We start from the raw sequence: 24,173 nt of genomic DNA on the forward strand, positions 1-24,173 counted from the left end.
GGAAAGGAAAATTACGGTAAGTATCTGATAGACAATTTTCAGTTTTTGTGTACATACTGTAGAAAAAGTCTTAGATCTTTGAGTTCAGCTCATGAAAAATTGGGGGCAAAAACAAAAGTTTTGCGTTTTATAATTTTGTTCAGGTTAGCAGCAATTGTCAATGAATTCTCAAGCTGCTCATCAGATATTTTGGTTCTAATTTTGCCCTTCATGTGCTTCATCCTTGAAGATAGTTGCTCACAAATAAAAGTGCTGCTTAAAACTGATCTCATGAATAAGTCGTGATTGTGAAGAGTGAAATATTTTTCTTTAGGAAGATAAAACTCATAAAAGTCCAGTATAGAGGCACTGTCATATTTTTCTTCGGCTGCATGTTTACGCAAAATTACCCAAATTAATCAATATTTTTAAGTAAATTTACAATTTTGTGTGGGGCCGCATTGATAGCCGTCTTGGTTGATTGGGGCCCATGAGCCGTGGGCCGCAGGTTGGACACCCCTGTTCTAAAGGGATTGTCTCTGTATTAATGTAAAAACTTTCTGTGATCAGGATCCCAGCCTAAATACTTAGCTGGACCCAATCTCGATCCCGCCCTGTGCCTGAATGCTGCAACTTTCTTTCTCCTCCCAGGACAGAGAGGCAGCAGCGAGCGCCATTGCCTTTTTTGGCTCCTGCTGCTGTCAATCAAATCCTGTGACGAGGGAGCATGGGGGTAAGCCCGAGCCATGCTGTCTGTTTCTGTGGATGTAGGCAGTACGGCTCGGGATTGCCAAAGAGGAGGAGCCAGTAGCACCAGTAGGGGACCCCACAAGAGGAAGCTTTGTGCTGCTCTGTGCAAACCACTCAGCAGCAGGGAAGCCGATTCGTAAGTCAGGCGGCTCTGATTGCTGCTTGACACCCGCGATCGCTCCCCGCCGAGAGAGGACGGTCGGCAGTTGTAAACACAGCCGACCGTTGTTCTCTCTGAAATTATCACAGAGCCCATGTGATCCTTCTATATAGGATCACATGTCTCTATGGTCATTTCATAAGCCACATCCCCCCACAGAATCACTCCCCTAGGCTCACATTTAACCCCTTGGTCACCCACAGGGTTAACCCCTTCCCTGCCAGTTTTATTAATACAGTAACAGTGCATATTTTTAGCACTAATTACTGTAGTTATGTCACTGGTACCCCCAAAAGTGTCAAAAATGTCAGTTAGGGGTCCGATCTGTCCGCCGCAATGTTGCAGTCCCGCAAAAAATCGCAGATCCCCGCCAGTACTAGTAAAAAAAAAAAAAAAAATGACATAAATCTTTCCTGTAGTTATTAGATGCGATAACTTTTGCGCAAACCAATCAAAATGCGCTTATTGAGATATTTTTTACCAGTGATATGTAGCAGAAAACAAATTGGCCTACAATGTTAAAAAAAATTAGATTTATAAAATTTTTTTGAGAATGTCATATAGCAGAATGTTAAAAATATTGTATTTTTTTTTTCAAAATTGTCGCTCTTTTTTTGTTTATAGTGCAAAAAATAAAAATCGCAGAGATGATCAAATACCACCAAAAGAAAGCTCTATTTGTGCGAAAAAATGGACATCAATTTTATTTGGGTACAGCATCGCACGACTGCGCAATTGTCCGTTAAAATAAGGCAGTGCCGAATCGCGAAATGGGGCCTGGTCATTAAGGGGGCAAATCCTTCCGGTCTTAAAGTGGTTAAAGGCAGAAGTTTTTTGTCTTAATGCATTCTATGCATTAATATAAAAAGTCTTTTGTGTGTAGCAGCCGCCCCAGCACCTTCTAATACTTACCTGAACCCCATCTCTATCCAGCGATGTCCACGAGTCCCTCTGCCATCCAGGACACTTCCTCCTGATTGGCTGAGACACAGCAGCGGTGTCATTGGCTCCCACTGCTGTCATTCAAAGTCAGTTGGCCAATCAGGAGAGAGAGTGGCAGGGCTGAACGGCAGCTCTGTGTTTGAAAGGACACACAGAGCTGCTTGCTGTGGGGGCACCCAATAGGAGGGAGGGGCCAGGAGCAGTGAAGAGGGACCCGAGAGAGAAAGATCTCGGTTGCTCTGTGCAAAACCACTTCACAGAGGAGGTAAGTATAACATGTATGTTTTTTTTTTAAACACGAGACTTTACAGTCACTTTAGGGTTTAAAAGCTATTAAAAGCAAGCCTGCATAGCAGAATACACCTTTATAGTTGAACTAAACCAATGTAACTGTTTTCTAAAACACTTACATTCAAGGTGTGCCACAAATGATAAGTGTCACAGTTGATTGTGCTGTCAACCAAGCTGTCAAATGGCTGATTTCATGTACAAGACCATGGCAACTGCAGATCAACCAGAGGCTAATATGGAAGCTTCCTTGGCTATAAAGAAATGGAGGGTTTAGTTCCACTTTAAATTGGCATCTGAATAAGTTGGTCCTAGTCCAGTCCCTAGTCATTGCTGACACAGGAGTGGGGGTTGGGCACTAAGCTATCAACCCAGCTTCATAAAAACTGACAAATGTTACAGAAACAGCAAAAGTTATGCCTACTTTGCAAAATAGGACTAGAAGTACAGAAGCCCGTTAGTGTAGTAAATGCTTGTTTTCCTGTTTAATGTTTTCATGAAATTCTCATTTTTATAGGAGTCAACTCTCGCTGCAATGGAGACACAGCCCTTGGAACAGCAAATCCAAAGTGTGGAACGCAATATTGCGTTTCTCAAAAAAGAACAGCTGGATCTGTTGCGTGATCTTCACCTGGAAATTCTCAAATTGCAAAAGCATTGCACAGGTAAGCTCAGTGCATTTTCAACTGTTCATTTTTTCTCTTTCACTATATGCCTTGAGGCTATAGCCTATTTTTAATATGAGATTTCTTTCTAAACTTTACATTCAATTATTGTAAAAGACCTGACTGAATATTCTGTGCCCATCTCTGATACAGTTTCTTTACTGAGGCCAAGCTTCGTGTGACTGGCTTGTTAAGATTTGAATTGGCTGCAGGGATCTAATTTACTTAAGATGAATATGGGCTGAATCAGAAGTACTTGTATCAGAAGAGCAGCTGAGAGGAAGTACTGTATTTAAAATATTGGATGCGTAGTAATGTACCTGTCATTTCACCTGCTATGTTTTACCAGGGTTAACAAAAGCTTTAAAGAAGGCAGGAATTAGCTGATCCTAGAACTGCTAAGGATTCTTATGCTGTGGAACTTTACTCACTTAACTTATAACAGTTTGATAACAATTAATGTTCTTTAACAAAATAACATACATTCCACATAATTATGCTATCAAAATTAGTTTGTGCTGTAAATTGCCTCCAGCATGGCTCTTGCAGGAGACCGCCATTTTGTTGAAGCCTGGAGCAGTCACTTCATAATTGAGAATTCTTCTTCTGCTTAGTCTCAAAACCTATAAGTCACCTATATTTCCAGCCTTGATTGTATGTCTTGGATCAGTTAGAGAGTAAGACTGACAGAAGCTTTACAGTGCTGAAGTTCATAGGCTACCTATGAGGAGAGAATACCAGGGAGATACTGTACTATAAGATACTATCCTTGTAGGGTAACCTCTTTTGAGTCTTCCTGGCAGCAGAGTTGTTCTGCCATTTCTCCTGATTTTTCTTTAATCCCTCCCTAATCTGTGTTCCCACTGCACAGTCTGTGTCATTCCTGTTGCTTTCTTCCCCCTTCAGAAAACAGTAAATCCTAAAGCTGTCGTCTGATTGGCCTCTAGTGGTTCTGATTTTAGGCACAGTGCTGAGAATAGAGAGCAACTGAGCATGTGCAGAGCAGAGTGAGACCGTGCATTACTGGATTTTACCAGCACTATTCAGGTCAGGATAGAAACACTTTTTCATTGGTGTTAGCTGTCCGGGAGGCCCTGGAACGGTGCAGGACTGCAGACCGGGGAAAGTACTTTCTGGCATTGGATCAGGCAAAAGCTTTTTATTGGGTGAATCATGAGTACCTATGGCTGCTTCTTGGCAAGGGGGGCTTTATTGATTGGCTAAGGACTTTGTACAGAGGGGCTGAAAGCTTCATGCTTGTGAATTAGATTGGATGGCCCTTTGAGGTTGGCTCAGGTGTGCACCAGGGGTGTCCTTTGAGTGCTCTACTATATGTGTTTGCAATCGATCCCTTCATCAGGAGATTAGAGAGTAGATCGCTGTGCGGAGTATCTTTGGCCCTTCTTGGTGAGCCTCCTTTTCAGGGTCGTGGCCTATGCTGATGACGTATCTGTTTTCATCTCTGGGACAGAGGAGGTGGAGGAGGTGGTCTCAGTGATGGAGCAGTATGCTGAGGCATCCTGCTCAAAGGTCAATCAGGATAACAGTATATGGTTTGTTTGTGTGTTTCCGCGCTATGGATGTTTAGTAATGTATAGCTGCTGCAACCACTTAACCACTTAAGCCCCGGAAGATTTTACCCCCATTCCGACCAGGGGGTATTTTGCGATTCGGCACTGCGTGAATTTAACGCACAATTGCGCGGTCGTGCGACGCTGTACCTAAACGAATTTGACGTCCTTTTTTTCCCACAAACAGAGCTTTCTTTTGGTGGTATTTGATCACCTGTGCGATTTTTTGATCACGCGCTATAAACAAAAAAAGAGCGTCAATTTTGCAAAAATAACAATATTTTTCACATTTTTTTATATGAAATTCCCCCCCAAAAAAATGTAAAAATCAAAATTTTTAAAAATTTTCGGCCAATTTATTTTATGCTACCTATGTTTGGTAAAAAAAATCGCAAAAAGCGTATTTTGATTGGTTTGCGCAAAAGTTATCGCGTTTACTAACAAAGGGAAAGATTTTTGTCATTTTTGTTGTTTTTTTTTTTAACGCGTAATGGCGGCGATCTGCGATTTTTTTTGCGGTACTGCGACATTGCGGCGGACAGATCGGACCCTTGACTGACATTTTTGACACTTTTGGGGTTACCAGTGACATTTCTACAGTAATCAGTGCTATACATATGCACTGTTACTGTAAAAATACACTGGTAGTGAAGGGGTTAACTTTATTTGGAAGGGAGGGGCTGTGTGTGTCCCTAGGGGCGTGGTTTCTACTGTGATTGGCTGTGGCTCTAGCTGTAAGGACACTGATCAACGGATCTACATACCAGATCCGTTTTATCAGTGTCTTTGCAGCGAGGAGAATGACAGGCAGTTTGTTTACACAAGCTGCCTGACATTCTCCCTCTCCCCCGCCGATCGCCGAGTGACCGGCGGACATCGGGTCCGCTGGTCACACGCGCGGGGGGGTCCGTGACCACGCGGGAGCGGGAGCGCGCCCCGGGGGGCGCGCGCTCGCTCCCTAGACCCTCACAAGCAAGCAACGTAGCCCTACGTTAGTTTGCCTGTGAGGGGCTGACCGCCGACGTAGATAGTCGTGCGGCGGTCGGCAAGTGGTTAAACTATCTACCGTGGTAGTGTCTAATAGGTGAGTTTGCAAAAAGGAGTGGGTTTGGCGCTGCTCTATTCATACTTCATAATGTTAGACTAAAAAAGTAATAAATCATACTGTGCGCAAATACCATGGCTATTCAGGCAAACACATAAATAGAAAAAGTATAAAACATATGCTTAAAATTGTGTATGTATATGTATATATATATATATATATATATATATATATATATATATATATACAGTATATATATATAATATATATATATATATATATATATATATATATACTGTATATATATATATATATATATATATATATATATATATATATACACACACACACACACCTGTATGTATGTATGTATATATATATATATATATATATATATATATATACAAACAGTATCTCACAAAAGTGAGTACACCCCTCAAATGTTTGGAAATATTTTATTGTATCTTTTCATGTGACAACACTGAAGAAATGCCACTTTGCTATAATGTAAAGTAGTGAGTGTACAGCTTGTATAACAGTATACATTTTCTGTCCCCTCAAAACAACTCAACACACAGCCACAAATGTCTAAACCGCTGGCAACAAAAGCGAGTACACCCCTAAGTGACAATGTCCAAATTGGGCCCAAAATGTCAATATTTTAAGTGGCCACCATTTTTTTCCAGCACTGCCTTAATCCTCTTGGGCATGGAGTTCACCAGAGCTTCACAGGTTGCCACTGGAGTCCTCTTCCACTCCTCCATGACGACATCACAGAGCTGGTGGATGTTAGAGACCTTGCACTCCTCCACTTTTCGTTTGAGGATGCCCCACAGATGCTCAATAGGGTTTAGGTCAGGAGACATTCTTGGCCAGTCCATCACCTTTACCCTCAGCTTCCTTAGCAAAGCAGTGGACGTCTTTGAGGTGTGTTTGGGGTTATTATGTTGGAATACTTGCCCTGTGGCCCAGTCTCAGAAGGGAGGGGATCATGCTCTTCTTCAATATGTCACAGTACATGTTGGCATTCATGGTTCCCTCAATGAACTGTAGCTCCCTAGTGCTGGTGTCCTGTCGAATAATGCCTCCCGTCGAAAAATGCATCCCACTAACTGCGCATGCGCAGTAGGTGATGTCACTCCAGCTGACTTCTCCGATCAGCTGGGGTTGACGTAATCGGTGCGCATGCGCAGTCCATCGGATGCATTTTTCGACGTGAGAGACAGAGCAGGTAGAATCTAATGTCAGATTCTGCCTCGCTCGCTGTACTATCTGCGCATGTGTGTGACGGAACGGCTTATTCTTATGTGTGATTCATATTGACAAATGGTGGGAATATTATCTGATTACAGAACAGTCACACAGCTCTTATCAGGGCACATTAAAGGGGCACTCTCACGGCACAGGGACACTGATGTAAAGAAGAACTCTCATGGGGACAATGATGTAAATGAGAACTCTCATGGGGACACTGATGTAAAGAAGAACTCTCATGGGGACAATGATGTAAAGGAGAACTCTCATGGGGACACTGATGTAATAAATAAATAATAAAAGGGAACTCTGACTGGAATAATAAAGGGGCACTCTGACTGGAATATTAAAGGGGAACTATGACAGGAATATTAAAGGGTAACTCTGACCTCAAAAATAAAGGTGAACTCTGACTGGACACATAAAGGGGCACTCTGATGGGGACACTGGATGTAAAGTAGGACTCTGACGGGGACACTGGATGTAAAGGGGCACTCTGATGGGGACACTGGATGTAAAGGGGGACTCTGATGGGGACACTGATGTAAAGGGGGACTCTGGTGGGGACATTGATGTAAAGGGGCACTCTGACGGGGACACACTGGATGTAAAGGGGCCCTCTGATGGGGACACGAATGTAAAATAGGACTTTAATAGGGACACACTGGATGTAAAGGAGCACTCTGATGGGGACACAGGTGTAAAGGAGGGACTCTGACAGGAACACACTGGATGTAAAGGAGGACCCTGATGGGGACACGGACACAGGCTGAATGATGGCGGGGGACACGGGCTGCGTGACAGTGGGGACACAGGGCGGATGACGGTGGGGACAGGGGCTGAATGACAGCGGGGACAGGGGCTGAATGACGTTGAGGACAGGGGCTGGATAACGGCGGGGACACAGGCTGAATGACGGCGGGGACACAGGCTGAATGATGAGGGGCACGCTGATGTTGCACAGATGAGGCACAAATGAGCACGGAGGAGGCACGCATGGGCATGAATGAGGCACAGATGGGCATGAATGAGGCACAGGTGGGAATGAATGGGGCACATATGGGCATGAATGAGGCAGAGATGGGCATGAATGAGGCACAGATGGGCATGGATGAGGTAGGGGTGATGCCGATCAGTGCGTACAGCGTGCGAGGAGAGAGCTGAACCGGACATGCAGCGGTCTGTTGACAAATGATCGCTCCGTCATTGGATGGAGCGATCACGTGGTAAAGGGTCGCTGTCCTTGGCCCTTTACCACAATCCATGGGAAGCGCGATTCTGGGAGGACTTCTCTATATGCCCTCGCAGAATAAGCTGACCGCGCTGTAGCCATCATTGGGCTATGCCCCGGTGTGCAGGTAGTTATTCCCCATAGTCTTAGCTATCCAATAGTACCTGTGAAGCGGGGCTTTGCATTACCTATGTTCCTATTTAGCCAAACTCGATCATCATACCAGTCCCTGTGAAAATTAGTCATTGCCCCCAAAAAATTTGTGTGGCTACTGGAGATCCTCTAGTATACGTTTGCCAAATATGGTGCCCTGAACCCCCGTAGTTTGGGCCCTACATTTATAGTAGCTTGGCCTGCTATGTTAATCTATAGCAGGGTCTTAGTCTGGAAATTTGAGGGGCTACAGCTTGGACCCCAAATGAGTCCAGGGGGGGCCATATTTGGCACAGAGGTAGGGGGGTCCTTCCTTTACCACCCCAAACATCTTGGGGTTTGTTAGCCCAAAATTTCCTGGTCAACTTTTTCTAGGGCCCCTTGAGAGTATGTGGCACCCGGGCCATACAGCACAGCAGGGAGTGCTGGATACCGCAGGAATTCCTTGACTATTCTGCAGTGGTCAGCTAAAGTATACCCCAATGCAGGTCCCTGTGAAAATTAAGCATTGGCACCAAACAAATGTATGTGGCCTCTGGGGATCATATAGTATCCCTTTGCCAAACTTGGTGCCCCTGGGCACCGTGGTTCAGCTACTACAGGGCCCTACATTTAGGCTAGCCTGGCCCGCTATGTTAATCTATGGTGCAGCTGCGATTGGGAATTTGAGGGGCCACAGAGCGGGCCCCAAAGTGAGTCCAGGGGCCCAAATTTGGCACAGATGTAGGGAAGGTCTTCCTTTACCACCTCTACAATTTTGAGGTTTCTAGCCTGAAGTTTTGTGGTCAGCTTTTTAGGGGGCCCCTTGGGAGTGTGTGGCCCTCGGGCGCTATTGCGGAGTGGGGATTGGTGAGTACTGCAGGAATCTCTGGACTCTTATCTATTTAACATTATTTGCAGAGCAGGGCTCTGCAGTTCCTGTGTCCTGCGGTGGTTGGGCAAATTCCACCCCCATGCAGGTCCCCATGAAAATTAAGCATTGGCCCCAAAAAAAAATTGTGGCCCCTGGAGGTCCTCTAGAAATCCTATACCAAGTTTGGTGCCCCTGGGCAACATCGTTCCGCTACAGCGGGGCCCTACATTTAGGCTACTTTGGCCTAGCTTTTGTTAATATATGGCACAGTAGGGAATTTTGAGGGGCCACACCTTGGGCCCCAAACATGTCCAGGGGCTCAAGTTGTGGGAGCCTGGACTCTTTCGGGGGTCTGAGCTGTGGCCCCTCAAATTCCCACCCACGACCGAGCCATGGATTAACATGCGGGCCAATCTACCATAAATTTAGGGCCCTGTGGCACCCGAATCACAGGGGTTATGGGCACCAAACTTGGTACAGGTATACTAGCTATACTAGCTGACCCCCAGGGGTATACTAGCTGACCCCCAGGGGTCACACATTTTTTTGTGGCCAATGCCTAATTTTCACGAGGACTGGCATGGGGGTCAAATTTTCACAAATACTGTGCAACATAGGTACCAGTGAGGTAACATTGGATAGCTAAGAATATGGAGATTAATATGGTACCCACCAGTCCCTGCTCCACGGTCCTGCCCGAGGGCCACACACTCCCAAGAGGCCCCTGAAAAAGTTGACCAGAAAATTTCAGGCTAGCTACTCCAACATTTTAAGAGTGGTAAAGGAAGATCTCCCCTACCACTGTGCCAAATATGGTCCCTTGGACTTGTTTGGTGCCCGAGCTGAGGCCCTGCAACTGTGCCCACTCGAAGATTGCCATACAGCACCAAGCTGACTTAAATTATGGGCCTCGTGGTACCTGAACCCTACTTGGCTCAGAGATATAGGATACCCAGGGGCCACATGCATTTTTCAGGGCCAATGCTTAATTGTTACAGGGACCTGCATAGGGGTCGATTTGGCTAACCACTATGGAAAACAGGAACTGCAGAGTCACGCTCTACAGATACTGTTGAATAGCTAAGAGTCCAGGGATTCCTGCGATACCCAGCACTCCCCGCTCCATGGTACGGGCCGAGGGCCACAAACTCTCAAGTGGCTCTGTAAATAGTTGACCAGGAAATTTTGGGCTAGCAACTCTAAAATGTTTGGTAAAGGGAGACCTCCCCTACCTTTGTGCCAAATATGGCCCCTTAGACTCATTCGGGGCCAGAGCTGCAGTCCCTCAAATGTCCAGACTAGGACCGTGCCAAAGTTTAACATAGCTGTTCAAGCTACTATAAATTTAGGGCGCTTAACCACGAGGGTTAAGGGCAGCATACTTGCCAAACTAATGTAGCACCCTACAGGTAGGTGCTAGGAAAATGTATATTGGGCCTTGTCTGCCTAACAGCAGGGCTGTGATTTGTTTAGTTAGGGTGTCATGGTTTCCACATGTGCTTGCTGAGAGGGAAGTATCCCCATTGGCTCCTGTTAGAAGGCTCCTCATAGGGCAGTGGAGGAAGCCCAATCAGGGGACACATCCAAGCTTGTAACTACCCCAGAAGGCAGATTATGCTGCAAAGGATTCTGGGAGTGGGTATAAGTTTGCGGGAAGTGCATGACACGGTGTCTTTGGCGGGAGCAGAGTCCCAGGAGGTAGAGTACGGCTGTCTCTCCTCCTGTCTGAGGAAGCGGATATCTCGGGGTGTCGCCTGGGAATCCAGAGAGTGCTGAGTTGAGCTGAGGGGATCCGGTGTGCCGAGAGCCTGCGGAGAGCGAGAGGTTTTCAGTCCCAGGAAAGCCTACACAGGTCGTGAGCACTGAGGATTGCCCCTGGGTGTCTGCCTGAAGTTAGAGGGGACCACTCCGGAAGAGGTTCTGGGATTTGGTGTCAGTTAGCTGTCAAGGGGGTACCTAGGTTGAGAACCACGAAGTTACAGAGGGAGTACATAGTCAGTGGACCCTGAAGAGTTCAAGGTTAAAGGGGACACCTGCAGTTGGGCCCTGAATTGTACAGTGTGCCAGTTGAAAGCTACAGCTATACAGAATTCTACAACATACTACCTCAAGCCAGTGCAAGGTGGGAGGGAAGTATTCAGTGACTTTTGCAGTACAATAGTGTCAGAAGTTCTACCTCAGTCCTGGATCTTCTGGACTTTAAGTCGAGGATTCAGCACTTCTTTCAAGTTGCAGTGTGTTCTCAGTGTTAGTGAGTGTTGGCTGGCGCATTTTTCAGGAACAAAGTCCCAAGTGTATTTAGTTGAAGCCTAAAGGAGTATCCCACTCATTCCCTTCTCCCATCCCCTTAAAATATAATAAAAACCACAAACAAAGATGCCGGAGTTATCAATGCTTCAGTTCTCACACCCAGGGTCACAGCCAGGGGCGTACCAAAGGGGTTGGCCAGATTGGCGCCCACCAGGGGCGCATGTCGAGGGGGGGGGGGCGCAAAAAAATTGGAAGTGTTAGCAGTGATTGTTGCGCCCTCCCCACAGCCTGCGCCCCCAGGCAGCATGGGGCTCCAAGCCCTGTGTCCACTCCAGGTGGCGTCAGTGGGGGCTCTCCGTACCGGTCAGCGTGACATCATCAATCGGCTCCAGCAGCGGCAGGCTGGGGATTACACTGAGGCTGTCAGAGGAGCCCCACCACCAATAGATTCTCTCCATTGTATCAGCCAGCGGCAACCAATCCCCCAGATGTTTTTTTAGGGAAACCCAGTGCCCTGTGGGGGTACAAGGGACCAACTGGAAAACCATCTGGGGGAAAAAGAAAAGAAAAAGAGGACGAAGAGCAGGCCGACTCTTCCAAAAAAAGCAAGAGCCAATAGGTGCGGGTGTATTTAACATCAGTGGAATACCCCTTAGTAAAGAAGAGATGAAAGTCTTGGATAAAGGGTTGAAATTTGCCCCGGTGAAGAACCTAAGCAAATTCGACACCTATGTGAATCTACAGAAATATATGAGAACGCTAACTCAAAAAAAGTATTTTCTGGCCAAACCGGACAACCGACCCAATGTGAGTGAGAGAACACATCACTCCACTTTGAAAAATAAATCGGTGTTTAACCCGCCAAACAAAGATAACAAATATATGGAAGTGTTCAAAAATCTGGTAGCTCATGATGTTGAACACTTGAAAGTCAGAAAAATGCAAGATCCACAGTGGATCCAAAATGGCATAGCCAGCCTAGAGAAAAACAAAAAAGTGGGGATACGACCAGCTGACAAAGGCGGGGGTATCGTTGTCATGAGCACAGAATACTATGATAATGATATGAGGAGACAACTCTCAGATCAGAACACGTATTCTCGATTACGACACAATCCGGTGAATGATTACAAGAAAGAATTGGAGAAACTTATCAAAAATGAATTGACTAATGCTATTTTAAATAAGAAAGAAGCACTTTATTTGAATCCCATTGCCTGTAGAACCCCTATTATTTATTTCCTCCCTAAAGTTCACAAATGTGTAGAGAAACCTCCGGGGAGGCCCATTATAAATGGCATTGACTCCCTCAGTTCAAGATTGGGCCAATACATCGATTTTTATTTACAACCATTGGTTACCCGAACACAAGCATATATCAAAGATACCAAAAATGTGATACAATTGCTACAGGATTTACCCATATCAGAGAACTGCATCCTTGCTACGGCGGATGTAGGTTCTCTTTACACTATCATCGGCCATGAGGCTGCAATGGAGGCAGCGGCATGGGCCTTAGATGAATCAGATTTAGATGGGGAACATGTAGAATTTCTTTTAGAAAGTTTGGAATTTTGCCTCAATCACAATTATTTTTGGTATGCGGGAGAATATTTTTTACAAACCAAAGGCGTAGCTATGGGGGCAAGATTTGCCCCCAGCGTAGCTAATTTATTTATGGCCCAATGGGAGGAGGAGGAGATTTTAGTGAACAGACCCCCAGAATTAATCTTCTATAAAAGATTCATTGATGATTTGATTATTATCTGGGAAGGGGACATTTTATCTTTTAATTTTTTTAAAACCAGAATGAATTTTAATAACAAGAATATCGCACTTACATGGACTGAGAGCAAGGAGAAATTGAATTTCCTAGATTTGGAGATTTTTATAAAAGATGGTCGTTTACATACAAAAAATTTTTTTAAACCTACCGACCGCAACTCCTATTTACCTATGGATAGTTGTCACCATAAAAATTGGCTATTTAACATCCCGAGGGGACAACTTATCAGGATTAAAAGAAATTGCTCAAATGACAATGACTTTATTACACAGTCCAAAGTACTAGTGGAACGATTTCAGGCAAAGGGATACAACATGGAGAAAGTGAATTCTGATTTACAACAAGTAGCATTATTAAATAGAACTGAACTTTTGGAAAACAAGAGGACACCACCAAGGGAGGTGAACAATAATTTTAAGCTTGTGCTTGATTATAATGCTCAACACAAGCAAGTTGAACGCATCATTAAAAAACACTGGAGTGTCCTCAAACAAGATAAAGTTTTGGGACCCCACCTTTCCGGAGAAATCTGGTTTCATATACAGGCGAGCACCTGTGTTGAAAGATAGGTTAGCAGCGGGAGTGGTAGATCCCCCTAAGCGTATGAAAAATACTGTTTTCCAGTTTCTATCCGGATTTTTTGCATGTGGGAAATGCGGTGTCTGTCGACAAACGAGGAAAAACATAAAGAAAAGAAAATCGTTTAAATCTAACAGCACAGGCAACGAATACCATATTAAAGATTTAATTACATGTACCACCATTGGGGTGGTCTACATGATGGAGTGTTGCTGTGGACTCCAATATGTGGGTCGCACATCACGACCCCTGAACGTAAGAATAGGAGAACACATCAAAAATATAAAAAAGGGTGAGGTGTCACACAGCGTCTCCAAGCACTTTAGAGAAGTCCATGATAGAAACCCTCATTCTCTAAAGTTTTGGGGAATTGAACATGTCCAGCCACATTGGAGGGGGGGAAACTACATTCGACAATTAAGCAGAAGAGAGTCCTTCTGGGTGTATGAGACGAAAGTATTGGCACCCAGGGGGTTAAATAAGGATTTTGACCTCAACTGCTTCATTAGTGATAGATAGCCCCCCCTCCCTGAAATATCTGTAGATTCACTCAATATTCATCATTTTAATATATAGACATTTGTCATAGTTTTTATACAGATTTTTAATTTTATATATTTTTATATACATATATATATATTTTTTTATATTTTTGTGTCATTTTATAGAATTAGCAATATATTAGAGGTATTCCACTTTTAACAATAATATATTTTGTGAGTTTTTAACATTATGGCAATAATTTGATTTAATGCGATTTTATGATGCGATTTTATGTAATAAAGATGTTTTTATGTGATGATTTTAGGAGAAACACCCGGGGGATGGCGGCGCAGTCACGCGGTCTCTGGTAGTGATTTAGTAGATCTATATATGTTTCAAATTGCCCCCTCGATATAATAGCTAGTGACACCGAAGATCACAGGAAGTGTATCTTTTGGTTCCGGTGTCCTGTGCATAGCTCAGAGTGAGGAGGACATGTGACCGCTGGCCAATCCACCGTTAGCAGCATTGGTAAATAGGCGAGGCTGGACACGCAAACTTCACCCCTACCGAAGAAGTCAAACGGAGCCCACGCTCCAGGCGTAACGCGTATAGGGAGGCGGAGCCTGCGTGCCTGACCCCGATCGCTCGGGTGCTACTCTCTAACACTGAATGCCATAACAGCAGGCACGGCTGAGTGCCCAACAAATGTGAGTTACCCCTTTATGCTCAATAAAAGCTCATTATTTACATTCAGAGAGCACTAGATCTTTGCTTTATCTTTATTTTATGTCCAGGCGACCCCCGGAGGTGAAGGCTGGAGAGGTTACCTGTGATAGTCTGTTTATCCCCTGATATGCTCATGCTGGCCCGTTTGGGTCTGGTATCAAGGTGAGAGGCCAATCTTACTGGTGGAGGGAGTTCATACACTGGTGGTTCCTGCTTGATTCACAAGGGATTGAGGCTGTCCTGTCATCACCTGGATATACTAATCATTACTTTGGAGCACTTTATATGAACATTTATGTTTCATCAGAGCACATATGATGGACACCATATTTTGTTGATAACACTTGTTGATTCATGTAATCACTAATTATTTTTGTGCCCTTCTGGCGCAGCACGTTTTTTGATTTTTATGTTTTTGTTGTGAGGTGTGGACACAATTTGTGTATGCAGCCGGATTTATATATTGATTTATTCTAGCACATTTTATACACATTTGAATTTCACTTAGTCTTGCGCTAATAGTTTTTTCACTATATCCATACCACCGACCAGCACCTTCAACCTCCTTTCCACTCCCAGGACAAGCTGACCAGGGGATACCTCTCTCTCTCTCCCTGTCACCCCCTCTATCTCTCTCTCCCTGTCACCCCCCACTCTCATTCTCTCCCTGTCACCCCCACTCTCATTCTCTCCCTGTCACCCCCACTCTCTCCCTGTCACCCCCCACTCCCTCCCTGTCACCTCCCTCCCTCTCCCTGTCATCCCCCCCCTCGCTCTTCCTGTCACCCCCCCTCTATCTCCCTGTCACCCCCTCTCTCTCCCTGTTACCCCCCTCTCTCTCCCTGTCACCCCCCACTCTCTCTCTCTCTCCCTGTCACCCCCTCTCTCTCCCTGTCACCCCCACTCTCGCTCTGTCCCCCCTCTCTCTTTCTCTCCCTGTCACCCTCTCTCTCTCTGTCACCCCCCCTCTCTCTCTCTCTCTCTCTCTCTCTCTCTCTCCCTGTCACCCCCCCCTCTCTCTCCCCCTGTCACCACCCTCTCTCTCCCTACCACCCCCTCTCTCTCTCTCTCTCTCTCCCTGCCACCCCTCTCTCTCCATTATCACCCCCTCTCTCTCCCTGTCACCCCCTCTCTCTCTCCCTGTCACCCCCCCTCTCCCTGTCACCCCCTCTCTCCCCATCACTCCCTCTCCCTGTCACCCCCACTCTCTCCCTGTCACCCCTCATCTCTCTCCATGTCACCCCCTCTCTCTCCCTGTCACCCCCCTCTCTCTCCCTGTCACCCCCTCTCTCTCCCTTCCACCCCCCACTCTCTCTCTCTCTCCCTGTCACCCCCCTCTCTCTCTCTCCCTGTCACCCCCCTTTCTCTCTGTCACTCTCTGTCACCCCCCTCTCTCTCTCTCCCTGTCACCCCCCTCTCTTCCTGCCACCCCCCTCTCTATCTCCCCCTGTCACCCCCCTCTCTCTCTGTCACTCTGTCTCTGACACCCCCCTCTCTGTCACCCCCCTCTGTGTCACCCCCCCCCCCCCTCTGTGTCAACCCCTCTATGTCTCTCTGTCACCCCCCCCCCTCTGTCTCTCTGTCACCCCCCTCTCTGTCACCCTCTCTCTGTCACCCCCTCCCTCTCTCTCTGTCATCCCCCTCTCTCATTCTGTCACCCCCCTCTCTCTCTGTCTGTCACCCCCTCTCTCTCTCCATCTGTCACCTCCCCTCTCTCTCTCTCTCTCTGTCACCCCCCCCCTCTCTCTCTGTATGTCACCCCCCCTCTCTCTCTCTGTCTGTCACCCCCCCTCTCTCTGTCTGTCACCCCCCCTCTCTCTATCTGTCACCCTCCCTCTCACTCTCTCTCTGTCTGTCCCCCCCTCTCTCTGTCTCTGTCACCCCCCCTTCTCTCTCTCTCTCTGTCAAACCCTCTCTGGGGGGGGCGATACAGCTCCTCGCCAAGGGCGCTGGAGACCCTAGGTACGCCTCTGGTCGCTGCTCACATGGTCTAGAGAGGTTACTGGTAACAATGACAGACCCACATCAGGCCCAATGCCTGGAAAACCTGCTACACTAATACTAGAGGACATCTATGAGCCACACAAATTTTTTGTGGCCAATGCTTCATTTTTACATGGGCTTCCATGGGGATCAACTTTGGCCAAATACTGCAAAACATAGATAATGCAAAGCCCACTTCACGGATAACTAAGACTATGGGGATTAATACAGGGAGTGCAGAATTATTAGGCAAATTAGTATTTTGACCACATCATCCTCTTTATGAATGTTGTCTTACTCCAAGCTGTATAGGCTCTAAAGCCTACTACCAATTAAGCATATTAGGTAATGTGCATCTCTGTAATGAGAAGGGGTGTGGTCTAATGACATCAACACCCTATATCAGGTGTGCATAATTATTAGGCAACTTCCTTTCCTTGGGCAAAATGGGTCAAAAGAAGGACTTGACAGGCTCAGAAAAGTCAAAAATAGTTAGATATGTTGCAGAGGGATGCAGTACTCTTAAACTTGCAAAGCTTCTGAAGCGTGATCATCGAACAATCAAGCATTTCATTCAAAATAGTCAACAGGGTCGCAAGAAGCGTGTGGAAAAACCAAGGCACAAAATAACAGCCCATGAACTGAGAAAAGTCAAGCGTGCAGCTGCCAAGATGCCACTTGCCACCAGTTTGGCCATATTTCAGAGCTGCAACATCACTGGAGTGCCCAAAAGCACAAGGTGTGCAATACTCAGAGACATGGCCAAGGTAAGAAAGGCTGAAAGACGACCACCACTGAACAAGACACACAAGCTGAAACGTCAAGACTGGGCCAAGAAATATCTCAAGACTGATTTTTCAAAGGTTTTATGGACTGATAAAATGAGAGTGAGTCTTGATGGGCCAGATGGATGGGCCCGTGGCTGGATTGGTAAAGGGCAGAGAGCTCCAGTCCGACTCAGACGCCAGCAAGGTGGAGGTGGAGTACTGGTTTGGGCTGGTATCATCAAAGATGAGCTTGTGGGGCCTTTTCGGGTTGAGGATGGAGTCAAGCTCAACTCCCAGTCCTACTGCCAGTTTCTGGAAGACACCTTCTTCAAGCAGTGGTACAGGAAGAAGTCTGCATCCTTCAAGAAAAACATGATTTTCATGCAGGACAATGCTCCATCACACGCGTCCAAGTACTCCACAGCGTGGCTGGCAAGAAAGGGTATAAAAGCAGAAAAGCTAATGACATGGCCTCCTTGTTCACCTGGTCTGAACCCCATTGAGAACCTGTGGTCCATCATCAAATGTGAGATTTACAAGGAGGGAAAACAGTACACCTCTCTGAACAGTGTCTGGGAGGCTGTGGTTGCTGCTGCACACAATGTTGATGGTGAACAGATCAAAACACTGACAGAATCCATGGATGGCAGGCTTTTGAGTGTCCTTGCAAAGAAAGGTGGCTATATTGGTCACTGATTTGTTTTTTTTTTGTTTTTGAATGTCAGAAATGTATATTTGTGAATGTTGAGATGTTATATTGGTTTCACTGGTAAAAAAAAAAATAATTGAAATGGGTATACTGTATATTTGATTTTTGTTATGTTGCCTAATAATTATGCATAGTAATAGTCACCTGCACACACAGATATCCCCCTAAAATAGCTAAAACTAAAAACAAACTAAAAACTACTTCCAAAAATAGTCAGCTTTGATATTAATGAGTTTTTTGGGTTCATTGAGAACATGGTTGTTGTTCAATAATAAAATTAATCCTCAAAAATACTCATTTGCCTAATAATTCTGCACTCCCTGTATGGTACCCAGCACTCCACGCTTTGTGGTATTGACTGGCAGCCATATGCTCCTAAGTGACCCCATAAAAATTTGACAAAGATATTTTGGGCTAATGACTCCAACATTTTTGGGATGGTAATGGAAAACCTCCCCTACCTCCGTGCCAAATTTGGAACCCCCGGACATGCTCAGGGCCCGAGCTTTGGCCTTGCAAATGTGCCAATGCCAAGCCTGCCATACTGCACCAAGCTGACCTAACCCCGGGGGCTAGGGGCACCATATTTGGCACACTAGAGGCCCCCAGAGATAGACCTCCCCTATCTCTGTGCCAAATTTGGGAACCAGGCCCCTCAAATTTGGGAACCAGGCCCCCCCCGCCTACTGTGACTTCACCTATAGTAATGTAGCACCCTCCTAGGTGGGTGCTAGCAAAAGTATATGTGTGGCCCTGTCTGCTTATCAGGGGGGCCTGATCAGTTAGTTAGGCTGTCATGTGTTTCTAGGTGTAGTCTGTTAAGTCTGGGGAGTCTCCCCAATGTATCCAATGAGGGCTCTTGTTGGACGGTGGAGGAAACCTGGCCAATAACGCACCAGGGTTTATAGCTGTCCCAGTGGGCGCAGAGTTTGCCGCAATGCTCCCTGGGATTGGGTATAAACCTGGCGGGAGCATGTGACAGAGCGTCTTTGGCGGGAAGCAGAGTCCCAGGAGGAGGCTGACGGCTGTCACTCCTCCTGTCAGAGAGTGAAGGTGTCCTGGGCGGTTGGCCGAGGGACCGGAAGATAAGCTGGGCTGCAGAAAGGGATCCAGAGTGTTGCTCACCAAGTGGAGCTGCTGGGCAGAAGTTTTCAGGAAAAACAGTGTCGTGAGTACTCAAAATCTGCCCAGGGGTCTGCCTAGGATAGGGTCCACTCCGGAAGGACAAAGGGATCCAGGAACCAGCTAACCAGTAGTTGTGGCATAGAAAGGGGGTGCCAAGTGTTAAGCCCTGAAGACAAGGGAGTGAAAGGGGGCGCCAGTGTGGGCCCTGAAGCGTTCAGCAGTGCAGCAAAGGTGTACGAGTAACTACCTCAGGAAGGAGTACCTAAGGCAGCTCATAGAGGATTTCTTTAGTTGAAGCTCAGTTACAAGAATAAATAGTTCAGCGTTAAACGGCATCCAGCCAGCTTTAACCAGCATCAAGTCAGCGTTGGCGGGCATTCAGTCAGCGTCAATCCAGCGTCAAACAGTACTATTTAAGTGTCCCCGCCAAATTGTGCATAGTTGAATTAAAGGAGCATCCCACTCAACCCTTCTCCTATCCAAGTTACCAAATAAATATAAAAAACCCAAAGATACTGAACTGGTCATTGTCTCAGTGCTCACACTTGGAGAAACATGCTTAAATGTGCTGTTGTTGCTAGCGGAAACCCAGGGGGACCCATATCCAGCAAAACAGCTGAGAATTGTGCTACAGTAACATGATGGGCCTATCATGCTACAGCCACTGTGAAATCCCCAGGAATAAGCACTGACTGTGTCCCCCCCTCATCCAGCATGTATCCCCCCCTCATCAAGCCTGTATTCCCCCCCCCCCTCATCAAGCCTATATTCCCCCTCATCAAGCCTGTATCCCCCCCTCATCCAGCCTGTATCCCCCCTCATCCAGTTTGTATTCCCCCGTCATTCAGCCTGTATCCCCCCTCTTCCAGTCTGTATTCCCCCGTCATTCAGCCCGTGTCTCCGCCGTCATTCAGCCCGTGTCACCGCCATCATTCAGCCTGTGTCCCCCGCCGTCATTCAGCCTGTGTCCGTGTCCCCATCAGAGTCCTCCTTTACATCCAGTGTGTCCCTGTCAGAGTCCCTCCTTTACATTTGTGTCCCCATCAAAGTCCTCCTTTACATCCAGTGTGTCCCCGTCAGAGTCCTTCTTTACACCCAGTGTGTCCCTATCAGAGTCCTATTTTACATCCAGTGTGTCCCTATCAGAGTCCTATTTTACATCCAGTGTGTCCCTGTCAGAGTCCCTCCTTTACATCAATGTCCCTATCAGAGTGCTCCTTTATATCCAGTGTGTCCCTGTCAGAGTCCTCCTTTACATCCAGTGTGTCCCTATCAGAGTCCTATTTTACATCCAGTGTGTCCCTATCAGAGTCCTATTTTACATCCAGTGTGTCCCTATCAGAGTACTATTTTACATCCAGTGTGTCCCTATCAGAGTCCTATTTTATATCTAGTGTGTCCCCGTCAGAGTCCTCCTTTACATCCATGTTCCCATCAGAGTTCTCCTTTACATCTAGTGTGTCCCTATCAGAGTCCTATTTTACATCCGTGTCGCCATCAGAGTGCCCCTTTACATCCAGTGTCCCTGTCAGAGCTCTCCTTTACATCCGTGTCCCCATCAGAGTGCCCTATTACATCCAATGTCCCCGCCAGAGTCCTCCTTTACATCCAGTGTCCCGGTCAGAGTTCCCCTTTATTATTTCAGTCAGAGTTCCCCTTTATTATTCCAGTCAGAGTTCCCCTTTATTTTTTCCGGTCAGAGTTCCCCTTTATTTTTTCCAGTCAGAGTTCCCCTTTTTTATTCCAGTCAGATGGGCCCTTTATTATTCCAGTCAGAGTTCCCCTTTAATATTCCAGTCAGAGTTCCCCTTTATTATTTATTTATTATTTATTACATCAGTGTCCCCATGAGAGTTCTTCCTTTAATGTTCCCCCGATAAGAGCTGTGTGACTGTTCTGTAATCAGATAATATTCCCGCCATTTGTCAATATGAATCTCACATAAGAATAAACCTTTCTGTCCCGCGCATATGCAGATAGTACAGCGAGCGAGGCAGAATCTGACATTAGATTCTACCCGCTCTGTCTCTCCCATCGAAAAATGCATCCAACGGACTGCGCATGCGCACCGATTACGTCAACCTCAGCTGATTGGAGAAGTCACTGGAGTAACGTCACCTACTGCGCATGCGCAGTTAGTGGGATGCATTTTTCGACGGGAGGCATTATTCGACAGGACACCGGCAGCACTCATGCAGCCCCAGAACATGACACTCCCACCACCATGCTTGACTGTAGGTAAGACACACTTGTCTTTTTACTCCTAACCTGGTTGCCACCACACACATTTGAACCAAATAAGTTTGTCTTGGTCTCATTAGACCACAGGACATGGTTCCAGATTTGATGCAGTGTGCGGCATATGGTCTGAGCACTTACAAGCTGAGCCAGCCCCCCTTCAACCTATGAAGCAATGCTGGCAGCACTCATACCTCTATTTCCCAAAGACAACCTCGGAATATGAAACTGAACATGTGCACTCAACTTCTTTGGTTGACCATGGCGAGGCCTCTACTGAGTGGAACCTGTCCTATTAAACCACTGTATGGTATTGGCTACCGTGCTGCAACTCAGTTTCAGGGTCTTGGCATTCTTCTTATAGCCTAGGCCAGCCTTTCTCAACCGGTGTCCCCCGGCACACTAGTGTGCCGCCAGAGGTCCTCTGGTGTGCCGCCGGATCATGGTAGAGAAGGGCTGTCAGATGAGCCTAATCTCCCGATCCCCTGCCGAACTGTACATCGGCGCTGCGAGGGAGCTCCGTCAGCCTCAGGAAAGGGAAAGTAAAGGGAGGGGGATTGTGCCCTGCTCTCTGCTTCTCCCTACAGTGCAGTACCCGGCTGTGTGAGGAAAGGTATTGTACTAGAATTACTGTATTATTGTACTAGAATGTACTAGTATTGTACTAGAACTTTTAAAGTTTGTGTATATGTGTGTGTGTATGGGTGTGTGTGTGTGTGTATGTGTACACATGTGCATGTGTGTGTCTGTCTGTGTGTTTGTACATGTGTGTGTATGTGTGCATGTATACATGTGTATGTATATGTCCGTATGTGTGCATATATACATGTGTATGCATGTGTGTGTGTGTGTACATGTGTCTGTATGTGTGCATGTATACATGTGTGTGTGTGTACATGTGTCTGTATGTGTGCATATATACATGTGTATGCATGTGTGTGTGTACATGTGTCTGTATGTGTTCATTTATACATGTGTATGCATGTGTGTGTGTACATGTGTCTGTATGTGTGCATGTGTGTGTGTACATGTGTCTGTATGTGTGCATGTGTACATGTGTCTGTATGTGTGCATGTATACATGTGTTTGTATTTGTACATGTGTTTGTATGTGTCTATATGTGTGGATGTATACATTTGTATGCATGTGTGTGTTTTTGTACATGTGTGTGTACGTGTCTGTGTGTGTTCATGTATACATGTGTGTGCATTTGTATGTATGTGTGTGTTTGTATGTGTGTGCATGTGTCTGTGTGTGTTCATGTATACATGTGTATGCATGTGTGTGCATTTGTATGTGTGCATGTATGCATGTGTGTGCATTTGTATGTGTGTGTTTGTACATATGTTCAGTGTTGCCAACCGTCCGTATATTTACGGACAGCCCGTAAAATCAGGGCACTTTTCTCCTGCCCGTAAATGCCCGTAGCAGGAGAAAAGTGCCCGTGAAATACGGCAGCGATCGGCTCGGGTCGGAACTGCGCATGTGCAGTTCCGGAAATGCCCGAGATGACCCGATCATTTCCTGTATTCGGGCAGGGGGGCGGAGCCCTGGCCAGGGGGGTGGGTCTGGCTGCTGTCAGGCTCAGGAGAGTCAGAACGAAGCTGTGAGTGCGGCACGCCGGCACGCCTACTGACTTGTGATGACAAGGCGCCGGCGCCGCAAGTGCTGCTGAGCTGATTGGATCATCGGATGTCATCGTCATGGAGCATTTCCCGAATCCCGCCACACCACCGCCAGGGCCAGGCCAGGCGCCAGAATTTAAAAATCAGGAGCCAGCCATCCGGCGGCGGAATATGGACACTCATGTGAGAAGGGGACACACACAGTGACAGGACAGTACTATGGGGGGGGGGGCTGAAGGGGACACAGTGACAGGACAGTAGTACTATGGGGGCTGAAGGGGACACAGTGACAGGACAGTACTATGGGGGCTGAAGGGGGCACAGGACAGTACTATGGGGGCTAAAGGGGGCACAGGACAGTACTATGGGGGCTAAAGGGGGCACAGGACAGTACTATGGGGGCTAAAGGGGGCACAGGACAGTACTATGGGGGCTAAAGGGGGCACAGGACAGTACTATGGGGGCTGAAGGGGACACAGTGACAGGACAGTACTATGGGGGCTTAAGGGGGCACAGGACAGTGACAGGACAGTACTATGGGGGCTAAAGGGGGCACAGGACAGTACTATGGGGGCTAAAGGGGGCACAGGACAGTACTATGGGGGCTAAAGGGGGCACAGGACAGTACTATGGGGGCTAAAGGGGGCACAGGACAGTACTATGGGGGCTAAAGGGGGCACAGGACAGTACTATGGGGGCTGAAGGGGACACAGTGACAGGACAGTAGTACTATGGGGGCTGAAGGGGACACAGTGACAGGACAGTACTATGGGGGCTGAAGGGGGCACAGGACAGTACTATGGGGGCTAAAGGGGGCACAGGACAGTACTATGGGGGCTAAAGGGGGCACAGGACAGTACTATGGGGGCTAAAGGGGGCACAGGACAGTACTATGGGGGCTAAAGGGGGCACAGGACAGTACTATGGGGGCTGAAGGGGACACAGTGACAGGACAGTACTATGGGGGCTTAAGGGGGCACAGGACAGTGACAGGACAGTACTATGGGG

At 46.8% G+C, this 24,173-nt stretch overlaps 1 protein-coding gene across 1 annotated transcript in view; it reads left to right on the forward strand.

Annotated features, from left to right (window-relative positions):
* CCDC92B (coiled-coil domain containing 92B) overlaps nt 1-24,173 on the forward strand; it is a 246,816-nt gene that overhangs the window by 106,101 nt on the left and 116,542 nt on the right. The window contains exon 2 of the mRNA XM_082246214.1: nt 2,637-2,784. Coding sequence (XP_082102340.1) covers nt 2,655-2,784 — 130 coding nt within the window. The 5' untranslated portion in view covers nt 2,637-2,654. The remainder of the gene's footprint in view (nt 1-2,636; nt 2,785-24,173) is intronic.

Source organism: Pelophylax lessonae (assembly GCF_965119305.1).
Source record: "Pelophylax lessonae genome assembly, chromosome: 2".
Lineage (NCBI taxonomy): Eukaryota > Metazoa > Chordata > Amphibia > Anura > Ranidae > Pelophylax > Pelophylax lessonae.